Genomic DNA, 21,019 nt, shown 5'->3' on the forward strand with positions numbered 1-21,019 from the left:
AAACCCGGGTTTATGCCATGAAAGTCATGGACTTGATCGAATTGTCCTAGACTCTTTAAGATGACACGAAAGACTCAGAATAATAAATTAAAATTCATCCATACCCTTTTTGGTGGGAACGTCATTTTTAATGAGATGCGGCTGGATCGTATCATCAGCAACCCACAAATCCAGGATCGATAAAAAAAGCAATCGATTCCCTGGAAAAAAAATCGAAGCGCCATGNTTTCTTTCTTGGATAAAGTGCTTCATCAAATCCAAATCGAGGTTTTATGAGCTTTCAACATCACTTTCGGGAAGACGTTGAAAGCCTCGAACTTGGTTTAACTTAAAAGCTCTTGGAAAATCCACAGCTACACATTCGCGCCTCCACCCTGCATTTCAGGGTTCACTGGTATATGAACCTAAGGGCACGTTTCTTTAACGGATAAAGTGCTTCATCAAATCCAAATCGAGGTTTTATGAGCTTTTAACATCACTTTCGGGAAGACGTTGAAAGCCTCGAACTTGGTTTGACTTAAAAGCTCTTAGAAAATCCACAGCTACAAATTCGCGCCTCCACCCTGCATTTCAGGGTTCACTGGTATATGAACCTAAGGGCACGTTTCTTTAACGGATAAAGTGCTTCATCAAATCCAAATCGAGGTTTTATGAGCTTTTAACATCACTTTCGGGAAGACGTTGAAAGCCTCGAACTTGGTTTGACTTAAAAGCTCTTAGAAAATCCACAGCTACAAATTCGCGCCTCCACCCTGCATTTCAGGGTTCACTGGTATATGAACCTAAGGGCACGTTTCTTTTCCTGTTCCCTGGGAGAAAATCGCCAGGAAATCACATTTCCCCTATAATTTCCCCATGAAAGGTGGATCTTCCTCCCGCAGGAGGGAAGCTAGAATCCTTGTCGGCGTTTATCCACTCTCCGGGGAAGAAAGGACTCTTCTTCTTCTTCGTCCTTCTAGCTCTCGAGGTGAGGATGCCTCGGCGAAGAGCGATTAAGGCGAGTGGGCAATCTTCACCTCGTATTACCCGAGGGATGAAGACGTTCCCGGCGATTAGACTCGCCTATACTTAATTCAGGTTTATCCTTGCTGCCGTCCGCCATTATAATATAACGAGCTCGTTAGGTGCCTCTTCGCCACGTACCTATCTTAGGGCGGTTTTACCCTAAGCGGATCCTTAAAGTGACTCCGTAAATAGGAAATAGGAAAGCCATTTCCCATACTTAAGGTGAAGTGGAACATCCTTCAAATCAGTCGATTCTAATAAAACACTTTTTTTTAAGGGTATTAGACCAAAATGTCCGAAACTTTGACACGTCACTCCTGATCGTCTAAGAATTGTCCTGACACATTCAAAATTTTGATTTTTTTTTTTTTAATTTTTTAGGCTCTGATATGAGAATCGAAAGGGTCAGGACAATTTTACGACAATGTAGAACACTCTGGTAATCGATAAATTCGAATTTGAACGGGATAAAGGCAAAAAAAGTGTTGTATGCGCTTCTATGCCAAAACGATGGGAATACGAGGTCTCGGAGTCAAAAATTTAATTGACCTGGAAATCACAGATGGCGCAGGGGGTCCCTCTGCAGTCAATTAGGGCCTCAGAAATCACGAATCCAGAGGATTTCTGGAGTTTTACTTCGATTTCTTTATAATTATTGTACAAAAACGACAGGTGGAATATGCCATTTTGTACAATACACAATATAATTCGACCCAGCTGTCAATATTTTAATTATCGACGTTAATCAAGTTCCTCGACGTGTTTCATTTCACTTTAACACCTTGGCCGCCATTTTCAGGTCTTCCAGATTAAAATAAAAAATTAATATGGCGTTTTATCTAGAAGGAAATACTCCTTGGCCAATTTTTATTGTTACCGTAAATGGAACCCAACGTTGACCCGTAAGAATTTTTACGATCATCTTATTGTTTAACAATAAGGACTGGGCAGGGCAATTGCAGAAACATTCCACGCGACGATTTGAGCTGGAAAGAAATTAAAAATGTTTTACCTCCCAAGACTGCAATTATTAAAACATTTTATTACCTGGTCAATGCCGTAAGTGAGCGTTTACGATTGCAAGTACGTTCTCGAATGAAGTGCTAATTCCCGTTTTATTGTGAAATGCTAATTTTTACGTGCTACACCGTAATGCTTATAATTACCGAGCTCGGTGCTTGTCTAGACATTACGAATTATCCCGTCGAGGTAACGTCGTAAATGCGAGAAAGGTCCTATGGTGTTGTAACGAGTGCAATTCTTTTCCGTTTCATGGTTAAAGGTAGGACATACGTAACGATGAATCGTAAAGATTTGCAATTCGAGCAATTAAATTGTTACATGTGTAATATGTACACATCGGTTTGAAGAGATTCATCTTTACGTGTGCGGCCGCCTTAAGGTGAAGTGAAACCCCCTTCAAATCAGTCGATTCGAATACAACACTTTTTTTTAAGGGTATTAGACCAAACTGTCCGAAACTTTGACACGTCACTCCTGATCATCTAAGAATTGTCCTGACACATTGAAAATTTGGATTTTTTGAAAAAATTGTTTAACTAATCAAATTAGTCGATTTGAATACAACACTTTTTTTTAAGGATATTAGACAAAACTGTCCGAACCTTTGACACGTCACTCCTGATCATCTAAGAATGATCTCGATCAAGTTTCTCGAGGTGTTTCACTTCACCTTAAAGTACAAACTACCAGAGGAGTCCTGGGGAATCCTCGATCACGACTGCAATTCCCGCAACGATTTGGATGATCGAAGGAATTCCATTTTTGCTGTTGCAGTCCTTCCGGGAGGAGCGACCAAGGGCGAGGTCAGGGATCACCGTGGTCCCACGATGGACGGGAAGAGAAATCCTCCGACCTCGGTCAGAGGCGACATGGAATACATCCGGCCTCTTAAGATCAGTCAGAATCAGTACGAGGATCCTCGTGAGTACAGACCAACTCTTCATCTCTTTTTCCTTTAACCCTTTCGTTACCTTGGACGAGATATCTCGCGACCCTATACTGGCCGATCAACGCTTTTGACGAGATATCTCGCGATCCGGTAGTAGCGGATTAACGCTTTTGACGATAATCTAGCTTTCTAGCACCAATATTTTGACATTCTAGATGAATATATTTTATAACTAATTCTATTCGTATAGCTAAAAGGAAGAAATAAATACAGTTTTTATTAATTTAATGAAATTATTTTTATTTACTTTCTACGTGGTATAATTGAAAACATGGTGTTACGCATAAAGCGACTACCGGGTTGCGAGATATCTCGTCAAAAGCGTTAATCGGCCAGTATTGGGTCGCGAGATATCTCGTCCAAGGTAACGAAAGGGTTCAAAATTGTCACCATTTTGAGCAATCGAGTGGATGGAAAAATCGAGGGAAGAAAATCTTTCGAATAATTCCTCCACTCGCTGATAAGAGCCTCGAGCGGCGTAGAACGCTCGCAGCGCGCAAAGCCCCTCGACATATCGCAGGACAGACCAACTCTTCTTCTCTTTTCCCTTTAAAAATTGTCACCATTTTGAGCAATCGAGTAGATGGAAAAATCGAGGGAAGAAAATCATTCGAATAATTCCTCCACTCTCTGATAAGAGCCTCGAGCGGCGTAGAACGCTCGCAGCGCGCAAAGCCCCTCGACATATCGCAGGACAGATCAACCCTTCTTCTCTTTTCCCTTTAAAAACTGTCAAGATTTTGAGCAATCGAGTAGATGGAAAAAAATCTTTCGAATAATTCCTCCACTCGCTGATAAGAGCCTCGAGCGGCGTAGAACGCTCGCAGCGCGCAAAGCCCCTCGACATATCGCAGGACAGACCAACTCTTCTTCTCTTTTCCTTTTAAAAACTGTCAAGATTTTGAGCAATCGAGTAGATGGAAAAATCGAGGGAAGAAAATTTTTCCAATAATTCCTCCACTCGCTGATAAGAGCCTCGAGCGGCGTAGAACGCTCGCAACGCGCAAAGCCCCTCGACATATCGCAGGACAGATCAACTCTTCTTCTCTTTTCCTTTTAAAAACTGTCACCATTTTGAGCAATCGAGTGGATGGAAAAATCGAGGGAAGAAAATTTTTCCAATAATTCCTCCACTCGCTGATAAGAGCCTCGAGCGGAGTAGAACGCTCGCAGCGCGCAAAGCCCCTCGGCATATCGCAGGACGTGTCAGGTGCGACAGAAATTCAAATGGTCGCAATTAGGCGAGCGTCATTCCGAATGCACGTCGACGTTGCATTCCGAGGAGGGAATTGTCGAGACTTACTTCGTCACTCCTCGTGTGCACGTAGAGGAGAATCCCAGGAGAGGAGAAAAGTCCGATCGGCTCCCCCAGGTGCCTCCTACGTCCCTATGTGCACTTACCTGTCCTGGGTACCGATATCCCGCTAACGAGTAATTTCCCGATGCACCTAGGTGCAACGACTCCACGCGCTGCTATAACAATCCCCTTTAAATTATAAGTTTCAATTCCAACGCGCGGATTTAATTTCCTAGGAATAAAAAAACCAAAGGTTGGGTCCCGAGAATTATACAAGGTTTTTTTATCACTGCCGATAACTCCTTAAATAACCACGAGCCGGAATGACCCGCAAGTTAATAAATATTTATGCCGTTTGGTTTTTTTTTTTTTCTTTTTCCTTTTTCTAGCCTTGGGAACCAGCACCGCTAAAAGACACCACAGTGGCCACTTTCGACATGCAAATGCAGAAGTCTGGGATCCACATCCACAATACGAGTTCACGGCTTTTGGAAAGAGGTTTCGACTGCGATTGGCTCACGACTCGAGTTTCGTATCACCTGATATCAAGGTGAGGATCTATTCGGGATCGATGATGAACCGGCCGCCATTTTGAGCTTGGCACAACGTCGAGAAGAAATTAATCGATTATTGGGGATATCCTCTATCCTTGTCGTGATTAATACCGCGCGATCGATCTATGGGATTCGCGTCCATGTATTATCAATTTTTTAATATTTTTAAATTTTAGATAGGATTTACACCTTAATTCCCAGCCATGGTCGACGTTGATCCTAGGTAGAACTTCGTCACTTCTGCTTATCAATTTTTTATCAATATTATCAATTTTTTAATTTTTAAAACCTTAGATAGGATTTACATATTAATTCCCAGCCATGGTCGAGGTTGATCCTAGGTAGAACTTCGTCACTTCTGCTTATCAATTTTTTATCAATATCTTTATAATTATTGTACAAAAACGACAGGTGGAATATGCCATTTTGTACAATACACAATATAATTCGACCCAGCTGTCAATATTTTAATTATCGACGTTAATCAAGTTCCTCGACGTGTTTCATTTCACTTTAACACCTTGGCCGCCATTTTCAGGTCTTCCAGATTAAAATAAAAAATTAATATGGCGTTTTNCATGGTCGAGGTTGATCCTAGGTAGAACTTCGTCGTCATTTCTCCTTATCAATGTTATCAATTTTTAAATTTTTAAAACCTTAGATAGGATTTACGCCTTAATTCCCAACCATGGTCGAGGTTGATCCTAGGTAGAACTTCGTCGTCACTTCTCCTTATCAATTTTTAAATTTTTAAAACCTTAGATAGGATTTACACCTTAATTCCCAACCATGGTCGAGGTTGATCCTAGAACTTCGTCGTCACTTCTCCTTATCACTGTCAAGAACTTCCTCGGTGACGAAACATATTACTAAACCAGTCCTCTGTAAAGAACGCGCGAAACTCGAATGTTAATTAATTCGTTAAGGCCTGATTAAACCCTCCGGTGATTGAAAGCTCTTATCGGGTGCGAATGCATCCTGACAGACGGAATGCACATTACTCGCGCGGTGCAGTTAAAAACTGATAGCTCGTTAATCGCTTGATCGTTAATGCCCTCGTTGAGTTATAATGCCCGTTAATTGCAGACGAACGGGAATATCGAGCGTCAACTTGATGATCGATCGCGTTATCGGGACGATAAGAGACATTCAATTTCGATTTGCCCGGGGAGATCGCGTAACTGTGCATTTCATTTGCAGATGTATGACGGACTTTATGGGAAATCGTTTTTACCGCCGGTTTAGTGCCGAGATAGTCGTTTATGCGTTACGTCGAGATTTAAGACTTGAAACGGGAAATTTCCTCTGTACATAAATTTACAATTAATATTTTTCGTTATCAGGGGAGCGCAAGTCTCATCTTTTGAGGTGATGCGAAATATCTCGTTTATGAAACTTTTCTTCTAATTGGGTGTACCGACTTGTTTCAAACTTTGCGATATGAATATGGAGACTTGGCATCCATGAAGTCTCATTACTGCCAAGACAAAGACTTGTACCCTCTGTGATAACGTTGTTAAGTTTGACACGACTCGGTACATCTTGCTAGAAGAAAAGTTTGATAAACTGGACCTATTTGTTCCACTTTCGCATCGTCTTAATAATCCTTAATAATTTCCCGTTTCCTCTTTGTTTTACAGTTGACACACATCACCGAGAATTCTACGAGAAGGGAACATTTAGGACATCAACTTGGCTGTTTCTACAATGGATACGTCGAGGGAGATCCATCCTCTGTCGTCACCGTCAGTCTTTGTCACGGAATGGTAATTCAAGTTTCATTTCTCTTTCTTAAGGCGACGTGAAAGTGGCGTCAAAGTTCAGAGAAAAGCTTAATAAACGAGACTTTTTCATGGGACTTTCATATCGCCTTAAGTCTTGTCTCTATGGTAATTCAAGTTTCATTTCTCTTTCTTAAGGCGACGTGAAAGTGGCGTCAAAGTTCAGAAAAAAGCTTAATAAAAGAGACTTTTTCACGGGACTTTCATATCGCCTTAAGTTTGTTCATATCACCTTAAGTTTTGTCTCTATGGTAATTCAAGTTTCATGTCTGTTTCTTAAGGCGACGTGAAAGTGGCGTCAAAGTTCAGAGAAAAGCTTAAAAAACGAGACTTCTTCACGGGACTTTCATATCGCCTTAAGCTTGTCTCTTTCTTAAGGCGACGTAAAAGTGGAGTAAAAGTTCAGAGAAAAGCTTAAAAAACGAGACTTTTTCACGGGATTTTCATATCGCCTTAAGTCTTGTCTCTATGGTAATTCAAGTTTCATGTCTGTTTCTTAAGGCGACGTGAAAGTGGCGTCAAAGTTCAGAGAAAAGCTTAAAAAACGAGACTTTCATATCGCCTTAAGCCTGTCATATCACCTTAAATCTTGTCTCTAAAGAACCCGACGTTGCATTTGCAAATCGATGCGATATCCTGGATAAAATGTGTTCCGCGAGTGCTTTGATCCTTGCCGACTGATTCTTCGAAACTTGGAATAGGTTAGGTTAGGTTAGGTTAGGTTAAGGTGGGAAGGACGAAAGGATTCTCCGTCCTTGTCGACGGTCATGGCGGTGTTACATGGATGGAACGACCGAATCGCATCACGGAACGGTCGTAATTATGCAAATCCAATCGCGAGAGGAGGCCGCGATCGTTTTTTTCTTTTTCTTTCTTTCGCTTTTAGTCCTTCCCCTCTCCTAGAAACTTTTTTTCTACGCAAGGACATCGCCGACTGATTATCTCCGTTTAATTTCTCTTGGCATTTCGCGGCGAGTCGGTAATCGGCTTCATCTTTAACCGCTTCGACGAGGAGCGGAGAAAGTCGCAAACGATTCTATGAGAAATTTCGCAAATCTGACCTCTCGGGCACTTTCGTCCCCCCTTAAGGTGAAGTGAAACACCCTTCAAATCAGTCGATTCGAATGCAACACTTTTTTTTATGGGTATTAGACCAAACTGTCCGAAACTTTGAATCATCTAAGAATTGTCCTGACACATTCAAAATTTGGATTTTTTTTTTTTAATTTCAAAAACACCCTTCAAATCAGTCGATTCGAATGCAACACTTTTTTTTAATGGTGCTAGACCAAACTGTCCGAAACTTTGACACGTCACTCCTGATTGTCTAAGAATTGTCCTGACACATTCAAATTTTTGATTTTTCCAAAAAATCTTTTAACTTCGTCCAGACCAGAACCAAAATGGCGTCGAACTCTCATATTTCGATCGACATACAATTATCGAAGGCTCTGATATGAGAATCGAAAGGGTCAGGACAATTTTACGACAATTTAGAACACTCTGGTAATCGATAAACTCGCATTTGAACGGGATAAAGGCAAAAAAAGTGTTGTATGCGCTTCTATGCCAAAACGATGGTAATACGAGGTCTCGGAGTGAAAATTTAATTGACCTGGAAATCACAGATGGCGCAGGGTGTCCCTCTGCAGTCAATTAGGCCTCCAAAAAGCATGAATCCAGAGGATTTCTGGAGTTTTACATCGATTTCTTGATATTTATTGTACGAAAACGACAGGTGGAATATGCCATTTGGTACAATACACAATATAATTCGACCCAGCTGTCAATATAAAAACCAACGTCGGCAACGTAGGCATTTAGAAAAATCTTCTCTATCGACGTCGATCAAGTTCCTCGACGTGTTTCACTTCACCTTAAGGTGAAAATCCAAATTTTGAATGTGTCAGGACAATTCTTAGATGTGTCAAAGTTTCGCACATTTGGTCTAATACCCTTAAAAAAAAGTGTTGCATTCGAATCGACTGATTTGAAGGGTGTTTTTGAAATTTTCTTAAAAAATCCAAATTTTGAATGTGTCAGGACAATTCTTAGATGTGTCAAAGTTTCGGACATTTTGGTCTAATACCCTTAAAAAAAAAGTGTTGCATTCGAATCGACTGATTTGAAGGGTGTTTTTGAAATTTTCTTAAAAAATCCAAATTTTCAATGTGTCAGGACAATTCTTAGATGTGTCAAAGTTTCGGACAGTTTGGTCTAATACCCTTAAAAAAAAGTGTTGCATTCGAATCGACTGATTTGAAGGGTGTTTCACTTCACCTTAAAGCTTTCTACGATCGATGCGGGGGACTTTGCTTTTCGTTTTTGCATCCGCCAATCCGCTGGCCAGCTTCCAGGAAAATCACCTTGTTGCAACTGCAACGGACGGATGCACCTTTCCGCAAGCGGAAACCATAAGTCCGCTTTGGCCAGTTTCCACGAAAGAATAATAAAGTACTGTCGCCGCGATCGTCGACTGGTAGAACGTTTAGGGTTGAATTTAAATATACAAACGAGGGCACGGCGATCTCGAAAACGAACTCGAGACGCGACGGCCATCTTGGATGCTTCCATTACTCAGGATTAAACGAAAGATACTTTCATCCGTATCTTAAAATAAATTTCAACACCGTGCGCGATTATTTCCTTTTTCCAGATATAGAATACATAACGCGCGACGTGCAATGACGATTGGAAAATAATTCAGGGATATGTGCCCATAATTATGAAAGTGGTCTAAGTCAAAATTGAAAGAAAAATGAGTATCAGTTATTTCACGCCACATTATTTCAAATGAAATTAATTCAATGTAATTTCGAAACAAAAAATATATGACTTAGACCACTTTCATAATTATGGGCACATATGCCTGACGCGAAAAAAATCCCCCGATAATTGAATAAGATGGCCGAAAGTGCGATTCTTTCCCTCCACTTTGAAAAATCCCTTTCGATTCATCCTCTTGATCCGTGATTTACTCTGAGAAATCATTTGGCTGTGGCCTAATTAATTGGAGCACGCGATCTCTGCGCTTCGTCAAGCGACTGTCCGTTCGGAAGGGCCCGAGGTGATGATAAGTAAAAAGCGAGAGGAAGATAAGGCGACCGATGGACGCGTCGATAAACACTAAGTCCCCTCGCATTCGATGTTCGACCTATCGAAACTGTCAACCGAGGGTCGGAAGTCGAGAAACGACTCCTCGCCCACGTGATAGCGAGCCTCCACCTTCTCTCATTGATATACGAGCAAGTCCGCGTTTCCTTTGTTAAAATGAAGTTTTATTTCGATTTCTTTATAATTATTGTAAAAAAACGACAGGTGGAGTATGCCATTTGGTACAATACCCAATATAATTCGACGCAGTTGTCAAAATAAAAACCAACGTCGTCAACGTAGGCATTTAGAAAAATCTTCTTTATCGACGTCGATCAAGTTCCTCCACCGAGCCTCCACCTTTTCTCATTCATATACGAACAAGTCCGCGTTTCCTTTGTTAAATTGAAGTTTTACTTCGATTTCTTTATAATTATTGTAAAAAAACAACAGGTGGAGTATGCCATTTGGTACAATACCCAATATAATTCGACCCAGCTGTCAATATGAAAACCAACGTCGTCAACGTAGGCATTTAGAAAAAGCTTCTTTATCGACGTCGATCAAGTTCCTCTACGTGTTTCACATCACCTTAACGAGTTCGTATTTAAATTCCTTTCTTGACGGGGGTTTTTGGAGCCCCTTAATGAAAAATACCTTGCCTTTACAAAGGATCCGATGAGCTCCCTAAAACGTCGAAATGGGAAACGAATGGAAGGAATTGGTTTTTATTTTTGGTCACGTGACTCATTTCCTTGCACTTCCAAGGCCGCTTCGGATCGGCCATACGAAAACCAATAGCCATAATTTACGAGCCTGGTAATTTATGTGAAGGCTAAGTAGAAACCAGATGAGGCGATCATTTTTCGTGGGGATAGTCAAACAGACGAGCCGATGGCCAATAATAACCTGTAAACGGTTGTCAGACATTCTCGCTCGGAGAAAGTCCAGGACGATTCGTGGGAGTGATTCGTAAAAGTCAAATACCGAGGTGTCATGTATTGTTAAAAAAGTACATGCATTGGGGTTAACCCTTTGTGGACGAATGTCGCCAAATAGTCGCCCAAAAGCCTTTATAATGGAAAAGTCTCGTCCGCAAAGGGTTAAGTTCACTAGGGTCGCTCCTTCCCCTTATTCCTTTATTGCGAAAATAATGCATTAGCGTTAATTTCAGGAACAATGCAATTTTCCTTGACTTCTTATCCGAGAATGGAAGAGAATTATGTACAAGGAAAATGAACCTCGGGAAATCGTAGAGGAATCTTTGGTGGATTTTCAGGATGCTCTTTCATTGTCATGTAAATAACCGCGATCCCAATAATAACCTGTAAACGGTTGTCAGACATTCTCGCTCGGAGTAAGTCCAGGACGATTCGAGGGAGTGATTCGTAAAAGTCGTGTCGAGGTGTCATCCATTGTTAAAAAAGGACATGCATTGAGGTTAAGTTCACTAGGGTCGCTCCTTCCCCTTATTCCTTTATTGCGAAAAGAATGCATTAGCGTTGACTTCGGGAACAATGCAATTTTCCTTCACTGCTTATCCGAGAATGGAACAGAATTATGTACAAGGAAAATGAACCTCGGGAAATCTTTGTTGGATTTTCAGCCTGCTCTTTCATTGTCACGAAAATAACCGCGGCGTGTCTTAGACAAAACTTCATTGTCTCGGGATTTTGGCACTCGAACAAGATAATAATTTCTGACTTTCGATCCTCGGTGCTGCGGTTCCAATCGCCAACATAAAAGCCGGTTCGATTTTCGGTCTATCCGACTCTCGATTTTCGAATTTCGAATTTTCCTGCAGCTCCCTGAAATTCGACATGATCGGGAATTTTGTACACGTTTTGCGCACGTTTTGCGCACGTTTTCGCCTCCGTTTGGCGCTGTTAAGATAAATAGAATCTCGTATTTCGAATTTTCCCGCAGCTCCCTAAAATTCAACGCGATCGGGTATTTTGTACACGTTTTGCGCACGTTTTGACCTCGCTTCGAAATCGTTGGCATGGCGGGCGTTGTTTCGCCTCTGTTTGGCTCTGTTAAGATAAACAGAATTTCGTATTTCGAGTTTTCCCGCAGCTCCCTAAAATTCAACGTGATCGGGTATTTTGTACACGTTTCGCGCACGTTTTGCACACGTTTCGGAATCGTTGGCACGACGGGCGTCGTTTCGCCTCCGTTTGGCTCTGTTAAGATAAACAGAATTTCGTATTTCGACTCTCGATTTTCGAATTTTCCCGCAGCTCCCTAAAATTCAACGCGATCAGGCATTTTGCACACGTTTTGCGCACGTTTCGGAATCGTTGGCACGACGGGCGTCGTTTCGCCTCCGTTTGGCTCTGTTAAGATAAACAGAAAAGAGCCGATGTCGTCAGTACCGAATACGAGTGCTCGCAGGAAACCCGGCAATTTTCTCAGGCATTTTTTTTTGTACATTACGTCAGTACTTTGTCTTACGGCGATGACGCGGATCTAATTTTTGATAATTGACCACGTGTCCAGATGAGAAGAAAAGGGAAAAAAAGAGGGATCATAGCTAACTGCGTTTTATGGGATTTATATGCAGGCTTATTGGGCATGATGTCAGGCAATGACTTAGTCGTAGAATACCCCATAAACTTCTATAAGCCATTTGACATCGATCAATTCCCCTTTTGATTGGCGAACTCAAGGTTAACGGCATTAAACTGCACTATTTTGGGCCACTTTAAGTACTCGTGGTTTTCTCGGTGAACGGCCTTTCGACTCTCTATCTGGCATTGAGTGTCTAAAAAAATCGCCATTTAACTTTGCCATCGATTCGGCCACTTTTCACGTTCCCACGTTTGCAAGTTGTCACTTTGTTGCGTTTTTGAAACGTGATCCACATTTTAATTTGCCCGTGGTCCTTCAACTCGAGTGGATGTCCTTGGAAGGTCTTTTGTCACGTGTCAACCGATGATTCATCTTCTTCTTCCTCTCCGGTTCGTTCAACCGAGAGACCGAACTTTTATGGGCCCCTAAATTCCCGTGGGACTCTTTTTCGGGACTCCCAGAGTACCGAACAGGCCCCGATCGATCCTGGACGAAACTTCAACTCTTTTCCTTCCTCTCCTTTTTTTTATTTCCACTTTTCCCCTTTATTCTCCGGAGGATCGAAATCTCTTTATGGCCTTAAACTTTCTTCTTCCACGTCTTCGCGTGATCCACGCGTTAAAATCGCGGTTAAATCTGCGCAGATCGGTCTTTGCAGATTTATCGAGTAATACCAGGTCTCGGAGTGAACATTTAATTGACCTGAAAATCACAGATGGCGCAGGGGGTCCATCGATGTTTCACTTCACCTTAAGATCGATGAATGATGTTGAGCTCTCATATTTCGATCGATATACAATTATCGAAGGCTCTGATATGAGAATCGAAAGGGTCAGGACAATTTTACGACAATTTAGAACACTCTGTTAATCGATAAACTCGCATTTGAACGGGATTTATCGTTAGATGCATTGGTGTCAACCTTTAGGAGGGAAATCTCTCTCCCGCGAGAAATTTCGTCGGGGAAGGAGGAAAAGAAACGAAGAAGAAAGAAATGGCGCTCTTGACCGTGATCCAGACTTCTGGGTATTCCGTCTGAGGTTGACCCATGTCAAGTCGGATCTTTTCTCGGTCATGGACCAACCGAGGTGGAGGTTTCATCTCTCCGTCCTCTCGTATCATCTCGCTTCCGAGACGGCCTCCGATTCAGGGTCGACGAGCGCCCACGTGTGCGATGCGCAAGTATACCAACCTAACCCCAAAGTGCTCCGAATTCTTAATTTTATTTATTTCCCCTCACCTGCGACTATAATTGCAAGAACAAGATTCAAGTACGCAAGAACCATATCTGGAGTATACAAAACCGAGATCGCCACGATATTGGTCTTGTTCTGGCATTCGATCACTAAGGATAATGGCTATCGCGAAGACGGACGAGCTTAGAACCATTCCGAAGATTAATCTTCTACTCCCTGTCATGCAAACGTAAGCAACGGCTGTTCCTCTCTTGGCAGCCGGCTGTCAAACGATCTTGACAGGCGTTGGTAGAGAGGACTCGCCTCAAGAAAATCGTTTTCATTTTCTTTTCCTACCCCGCCCGATCGTTTATCTCCCCCGTTCCGTCACTCGACATGCCCATTAGAAGACTCGACGTGGAAAAATCACTTTCCAGATATGTATTTGGCGCGGGACTCTGCCGAGTTTCTCCAGTCGGACGGCTGTCTGGCAGTTTAGCACGTACCGCGTCGTTTCGTGACGTTTAACAGCCGGTGTTGGGTCGATTTGCAAGGCTCTCTTATATCGCGAACCGAGAACGGGTCTTGGCAATCGAGATATGATCATCGTTATCATCGCCGACCATCATCATTACGAGTAATGCTGGAAAACTTCCGCAAACTATCGCGCTAACGACTGACCGATGACCAGAGAGGAGTCGGGAGATTGCCACGGGCAGGCGTGACTTTTTCAGCCGGTTTTCCTGCTGCCCAGCCGACGGGGATTTTTTTTCCCAACCGCGACCAGGGCAGCTCCACGGGGAAGGTTCTTCCCTTCAAATTGAGCTCTCGAGCGAGTCGCTGGGATTTTTTACAGAGGAGATACAGGGCTCGAAGCTTCTGCGAGGGGTCCCTCTCTTTCTCGCGTCGGTACTCGAACTCGAACCGAAAGTGCTTTACGCGTAAACCATGATCGTTAATTTTGTTTTAATTTTTTCTATTGATCGAAATATGAGAGCTCGACGCCATTTTGTTTCTGGTCTGCGCTGAATTAAAAATTTTGTTTACAAAATCCAAATTTTGTATGTGTCAGGACAATTCTTAGATGTGTCAAAGTTTCGGACAGTTTGGTCTAATACCCTTAAAAAAAAGTGTTGCATTCGAATCGACTGATTTGAAGGGGGGTTTCGGAACTTTCGGGATACATCGACAGTGTCCATGGTAGATGGTAGACACTCGTATTTACCGGAATCTTCCCGGCGAACGGAGGTTTGGAAGGCCGTGGTATTTTCGGACGGCGTTGCATAAATAAACGCACCCTGCGACGGTAGACGAGAGCGATGCTTCGGAGGTTTATGGAAATCTCCCGAGCGGGGGCAAAACGGAAGGATCCGCCATCAAGGACGACGACATCCTAGTAGAGTTTAGGAGAAAAGGTGCGAAAAGGATGCGGTTTCTTTAAAATCTGCTCCCCGCCGGGCTTCGACAATTTTCAACACTAGGTTTACGGGCGTTTTTTATATACATGTTTCTACGAGCACCCGTCAAATTGACGGGCAAACGAAAACACGGATTTTCTTGAAAAAATCGATTCATTGAAATTAAGTCCGAATTAAACAACCCTAGGCTTTACGTTTAAATGAATGATTAATAAGTGAAAAGTCCTTTTTAAAAAATTATCACGGAAATTATTGGAACGCTCGTCCTCTCATCCTCGGAGTCGGAACTAGAAAGAATGCGCATCCTTTTCTTGCCACGACACCCTTTCAAGAAGTTTTCCTCTTCCCTATCCGAAGATCCTTCCATCTCTCCACTTTCAATGCAAACTTTCACTCTCATCTTCGCCTTACACTCCCTGCAACGAAGCAAATATATATGGATTGTTTATGAAATTAGCTAGTCCGTCAATTCGACGGGTTTCGTAGAGATAGGTATACCACATACAGATTTTAATAATTAGAAGGCTTAGGAAAAAATAATTACGTGTACAAATTCTTTGGATGAAATGATTAATTTACGATACGAAAATGGTTAAAATTAACGCTACGGTTTTTTCGGTATTTCTTTTCGAAGTTTGAAATCCGTCAAATTGACGGGTCCCGTAAACCTAGTGTTTTTAATTTTTATTATTCATTACGGGTAGGATTTATATTTATTATTCATTACGGGACACTTTCCTCTTTTTCCTCATCCAAGATGGAGGGGATTTACGTACATTTGGAAGTTCTCGAGGAACTCGCAAATCGGCGCGATAATTGTTGACTTTAACCGGCACTTCCCTCGGATTGTTTATTATCTCGATAGCTTCGAGTGTTCCGCGTCCGAACATTTGCTCGGTTTTTTCCAGACCTCTGGCCATAATTCAGGACTTCGTTGCTCCTGCTTTCGCTCCAGGTTTCTTTTTCCGGAAAACCAGGGAAACGCGTGTAAAGATAGCCTCTCGATTTTTTCTCCCAATTTTTCATCACTTTTTACGGACCAACTTGAAGGGTTAAATCCGCACGTCGACCCTTCCTCCGTGCGTAATGCAATTTGTGCAATTAAATCGACCCACCCATGGAAATTGTTGGGGGGAGGAAGACCGACTTCCGGATTCGAAACTTCCCACGAGTATAATCCCATAACAAGACGCATCGCATTGCGCTACTTTTCAGTCTCTACTTCCAAGCGAAGTCCGATCGAGCGTGACTTTTTGTTCATCGAGACTTCAACCATTATTAAGGTGAAGTGAAACATCGATGGACCCTCTGCGCCATCTGTGATTTCCAGGTGAATTAAATTTTCACTCCGAGACCTCGTATTCCCATTGTTTTGGCATAGAAGCGCATACAACACTTTTTTTGCCTTTATCCCGTTCAAATGCGAGTTTATCGATTACCAGAGTGTTCTAAATTGTCGTAAAATTGTCCCGACCCTTTCGATTCTCATATCAGAGACTTCGATAATTGTATATCGATAGAAATATGAGAGCTCAACATCATTCATCGATCTTAAGGTGAAGTGAAACATCGATGGACCCCCTGCGCCATCTGTGATTTCCAGGTCAATTAAATTTTCACTCCGAGACCTCGTATTACCATCATTTTGGCATAGAAGCGTATACAACCCTTTTTTTGCCTTTATCCCGTTCAAATTTGAGTTTATCGATTACCAGAGTGTTCTAAATTGTCGTAAAATTGTCCTGACCCTTTCGATTCTCATATCAGAGACTTCGATAATTTTATATCGATCGAAATATGAGAGCGACGCCATTTTGGTACTGGTCTGGACTGAGTTAAACAATTTTTTTGAAAGATCCAAATTTTCAATGTGTCAGGACAATTCTTAGATGGTCAGGAGTGATGTGTCAAAGTTTCGGACAGTTTGGTCTAAGGCCCTTAAAAAAAAGTGTTGTATTCGAATCGACTGATTTGAAGGGGTTTTTCACTTCACCTTAAGGTGATATGAAATATAATCTACGTCCGAGAGTTCGCCACACCCGGAAGACGTCGACGAGTCCGATTTCTATCAAGCTACTCCGAAACACTCGCAAAGTTTATTATCGCGCGGGAAAATCCGTATATATTTGCACGGTTGAACCTAACCTATCTAACTTGGCCGTAAAACCGCGCATGCGCGAGCCAGTGCAATATATTCCCTTAGATATTGCTTTCTTTTAACACCGCGCCGTTATTATCTTTTATTTATTAATCGATATATCGATTCGACGTCACGGAAGACATTTGCATGAAAATGCCGGAGTCTCTGCTCGCCTCGAAGGGATTACCTCCGAAGTTCCTTGCGAAACTGTCGAAGGTGCGTTTAAGGTGATGTGAAACCGGTCGAGACATTTTATCGACGTGGGTAAAGAAGATCCTGGCACCTACGTCGCCGACGTTAGTATTTATAAATAAAATAAAATCCCAAACGACTCGAAACGCCCAGTTTGGAGAAAAGTTTCGGGAACGAGAAGTCACCTTAACATCCCCTTAAGGTGAAGTGAAACATCCTTCAAATCAGTCGATTCGAATACAACACTTTTTTTAAGGGGATTAGAGCAAACTGTCCCAAACTTTGACACGTCACTCCTGATGATCTAAGAATTGTCCTGACACATTAAAAATTTGGATTTTTTGAAAAAATTTTTTAACTGCAATAAAATTAGTCGATTCGAATACAACACTTTTTTTAAGGGTGTTAGACCTTTGACACATCACTCCTGATCATCTAAGAATTGTCCTGACACATTGAAAATTTGGATTTTTAAACAAAATTTTTTAACTCAGTCCAGACCAGAAGCTAAATGACGTCGAACTCTAATATTTCGATCGATATGCAATTATCGAAGGCTCCGATATGAGAATCGAAAGGGTCAGGACAATTTTACGACAATTTAAAACCCTCTGGTAATCGATAAACTCGAATTAGAACGGGATAAAGGCAAAAAAAGTGTTGTGTGTGCTTCTATGCCAAAACGATGGGAATACGAGGTCTCGGAGTGAAAATTTAATTCACCTGGAAATCACAGATGGCGCAGGGGGTCCCTCCGCAGTCAATTAGGGCCTCAGAAATCACGAATCCAGAGGATTTCTGGAGCTTTACTTGGATTTCTTTACAATTATTGTAGGAAAACGACAGGTGGAATATGCCATTTGATACAATACGCAATATAATTCGACCCAGCTGTCGATATAAAAATCAACGTCGGCAACGTAGGCATTTAGAAAAATCTCCTTTATCGACGTCGATCAAGTTCCTCGACGTGTTTCACTTCACCTTAAGAACTCCTGGATTTATATCAAGCTTAAGGTTAAGTGCCATTGAATTATTGTTTAAAAAAGTTCCTTCACAAGTGGAGTTTGGGGTTAAAGCTTTCGGTGTTGGGTTAGGTCGTGCACTCTTCCCCACGTGGGGCGTCAACCGGGACTCGCCCTCGTGGGAGAGTTCGCAATCGGGAAATAAAGTCGGCGATCGACTTGCAAATCGAGTCGTCACCCCTCCGTCCCCATTTCCGCGAGTCGGACAAACGGATTGCGTAAACGCAAAAGGAGGGTTACGTACGCGGAAGCTCCGCGTCCTGAGAGCCGCTCCTTTGACAAAATTCCCTCCTTCGAGGCTCATCCTGTCCACCAGGGACTGCCAATAAACAAAAGACACGTCCCGTTCCTTCCTTGGAAAGGCCGCAAAAAAGATGGCCTACGTCCGTTTTTTTTGAAAACCTCGAACTCGTTCGCCTCTTTTTTTCCCCTGGTGGTCTCATTACTGCAATTACCAGTACTGCTCTGCTCCTTGCCTTCCCGAAAAGTGCAGTCGAGGGAAGCTGTATTTACAGAGCCCATCGACGACCGGCCCTGTAATCGGCTATGGAAGGCCATCGGTTATGGTGGTCTCGACATTATGGCCTCAGGGATAATTAAGTAAGCATAAGTACTCATGTCCGGTCGTAGTTACAGTCGAACGGGATTTATGTAACGTGGGGTTCCATTTAGAGAAGTACACGTGTCAAGTATAGAAACCGCGCACGGGCGTTACACGTGTAGACGCTTCTTTTTTTTTTTTTTAAATCTCTCTAAAATCCAAGAAATTAATTCCCACGGTACCATTACGCTTCTTGTTCATTCTCTGTACACGGAGATAGAGTTCGATGACTCGCAGATGTCCGAAACTAGAACACCAAGGACTGGAAGGATTCTTGACCTCCTTCGGTTGGCTATAGCATCGAGTCCTTGGTTCAATAAACTCTCATTCACGACTGCGTTCATTCACCGATTCCTCGTCAATCGTACTTCCAAGTACCGACGTATGTCAGTCGGAGGATTTATGTACTCCCTGGGGTATTTGTTTGAATGCGCAGCCTCGTCCTTTCGGTTTGTCCCTCTTCCCACCCTGTCGATCTCGGTGTTATTCTTATTGTATATAAATTATTTTAATACTCGGGATGACCTACCGCAATATTTTACGTAATCGCGTAAAAAGTTATCCAGCAAATAATTTCGTTTTGGTCTATCCACGTAAAGAAACCCTGGCGCGCCGACCTCGTATGTCGTTGTCCCTTCACAGCGCCTCCACCTTTTAATGCCTCTACCTTGCCCACCAACCTTCTCTCTCTCTCCTTCTGCCCGGAAGGAAGGTAATCGCGTAAAAATTAATCGTGCAAATAATTTCGTTAGGTCCATCCACGTAAAGAAACCCTGGCGGGCCGACCTCGTGCATCGTTGTCCCTTCGCAGCGCCTCCACCTTTTAATGCCTTTACCTTGCCCACCAACCTACCTAAGGTACTTAGGTTAGAGTCGTGCACCTTCTCTCTCTCTCCTTCTGCCCGGAAGGAAGGTATCGCGTAAAAATGTATCGTGCAAATAATTTCGTTAGGTCCATCCACGTAAAGAAACCCTGGCGGACCGACCTCGTGCGTCGTTGTCCCTTCGCAGCGCCTCCACCTTTTAATGCCTCTACCTTGCCCACCAACCTACCTAAGGTACTTAGGTTAGAGCCGAGCACCTTCTCTCTCTCTCATTCTCTCCTTCTGCCCGCAAGGAAGAGTGCTAAGAAGTACAGGATGCAGAACGCAGAATGCAACAAAACGCAGGAGAAGAGCCCCGCGAAAGAGCTCGATTTTCTTTCTCTTTCTCCATGCCTGCATTCACATCCGTATACGACCGCCTTAAAGTAGAAAAATGTCGAAATATAGAGAGGTAAAAATGTTAAAGAATTATCGGGAATTGAACGTCGTCATTTCTCTTCCCGGCTGCCTCGTAATCGGGCTGAGTCGTATTTTGAAACGCTAACCTGCGATCAAGCCGGACGATAGTCAGATTCCAGTGATGAGGAATAATTAATTAGCGAGATTGAAATGGCCGACGCTTTGGAAGAATCCCGAGGACTCTACGTGCGTTGCTTAAGTCCGTCTAATTGCGCGCCATTTATTTCGCGAAGTCGCAAAGTCAACCGTAAGACTGGAAATTTAAGTAACCGGTATATTCGCGACGACAAGACACTTAATCTTCCGGTTATTTTTCTAGCTTTAAGGCGATCTTCGTCTACCCCAGTACTCGATACCACTACTCGACTCCTGCCCAATAAACGCAAACGGATTAAGGTGAAGTGAAACCTCCTTCAAATCAGTCGATTCGAATACAACACTTTTTTTTAAGGGTATTAGACCAAACTGTCCGAAACTTTGACACGTCACTCCTGATCGTCTAAGAATTGTCCTGACACATTCAAAATTTGGATTTTTTTTTTTTAATAATTTTTTAAGCGCTGATATGAGAATCGAAAGGGTCAGGACAATTTTACGACAATTTAGAACACTCTGGTAATCGATAAACTCACATTCGAACGGGATAAAGGCAAAAAAAGGGTTGTATACGCTTCTATGCCAAAATGATGGTAATACGAGGTCTCGGAGTGAAAATTGAATAGACCTGGAAATCACAGATGGCGCAGAGGGTCCATCGATGTTTCACTTCACCTTAAGATCGATGAATGATGTTGAGCTCTCATATAGCTGTCAATATAAAAACCAACGTCGGCAACGTAGGCATTTAGAAAAATCTTTATCGACGTCGATCAAGTTCCTCGACGTGTTTCACTTCACCTTAAATGGATGTAT

General features: G+C 42.5%; 1 protein-coding gene across 5 annotated transcripts in view; it reads left to right on the forward strand.

The window, feature by feature from the left end:
• Positions 1 to 2,761: 2,761 nt before the first annotated feature.
• Positions 2,762 to 21,019, forward strand: part of LOC105704321 (A disintegrin and metalloproteinase with thrombospondin motifs 9) — a 44,781-nt gene continuing 26,523 nt past the window's right edge. For 2 of the 5 annotated variants that reach the window (XM_023432137.1, XM_023432138.1), the window contains exons 1-3: positions 2,762 to 2,949; positions 4,664 to 4,824; positions 6,469 to 6,594. In XM_023432137.1, coding sequence (XP_023287905.1) covers positions 2,856 to 2,949; positions 4,664 to 4,824; positions 6,469 to 6,594 — 381 coding nt within the window. In that variant the 5' untranslated portion in view covers positions 2,762 to 2,855. The remainder of the gene's footprint in view (positions 2,950 to 4,663; positions 4,825 to 6,468; positions 6,595 to 21,019) is intronic. The other 3 variants (XR_002762167.1, XM_023432136.1, XM_023432139.1) reach the window with 2 other exon arrangements.

Source organism: Orussus abietinus, unplaced genomic scaffold, assembly GCF_000612105.2.
Source record: "Orussus abietinus isolate OABI.00-Male unplaced genomic scaffold, Oabi_2.0 scaffold118, whole genome shotgun sequence".
Taxonomy (NCBI): Eukaryota; Metazoa; Arthropoda; class Insecta; order Hymenoptera; family Orussidae; genus Orussus; species Orussus abietinus.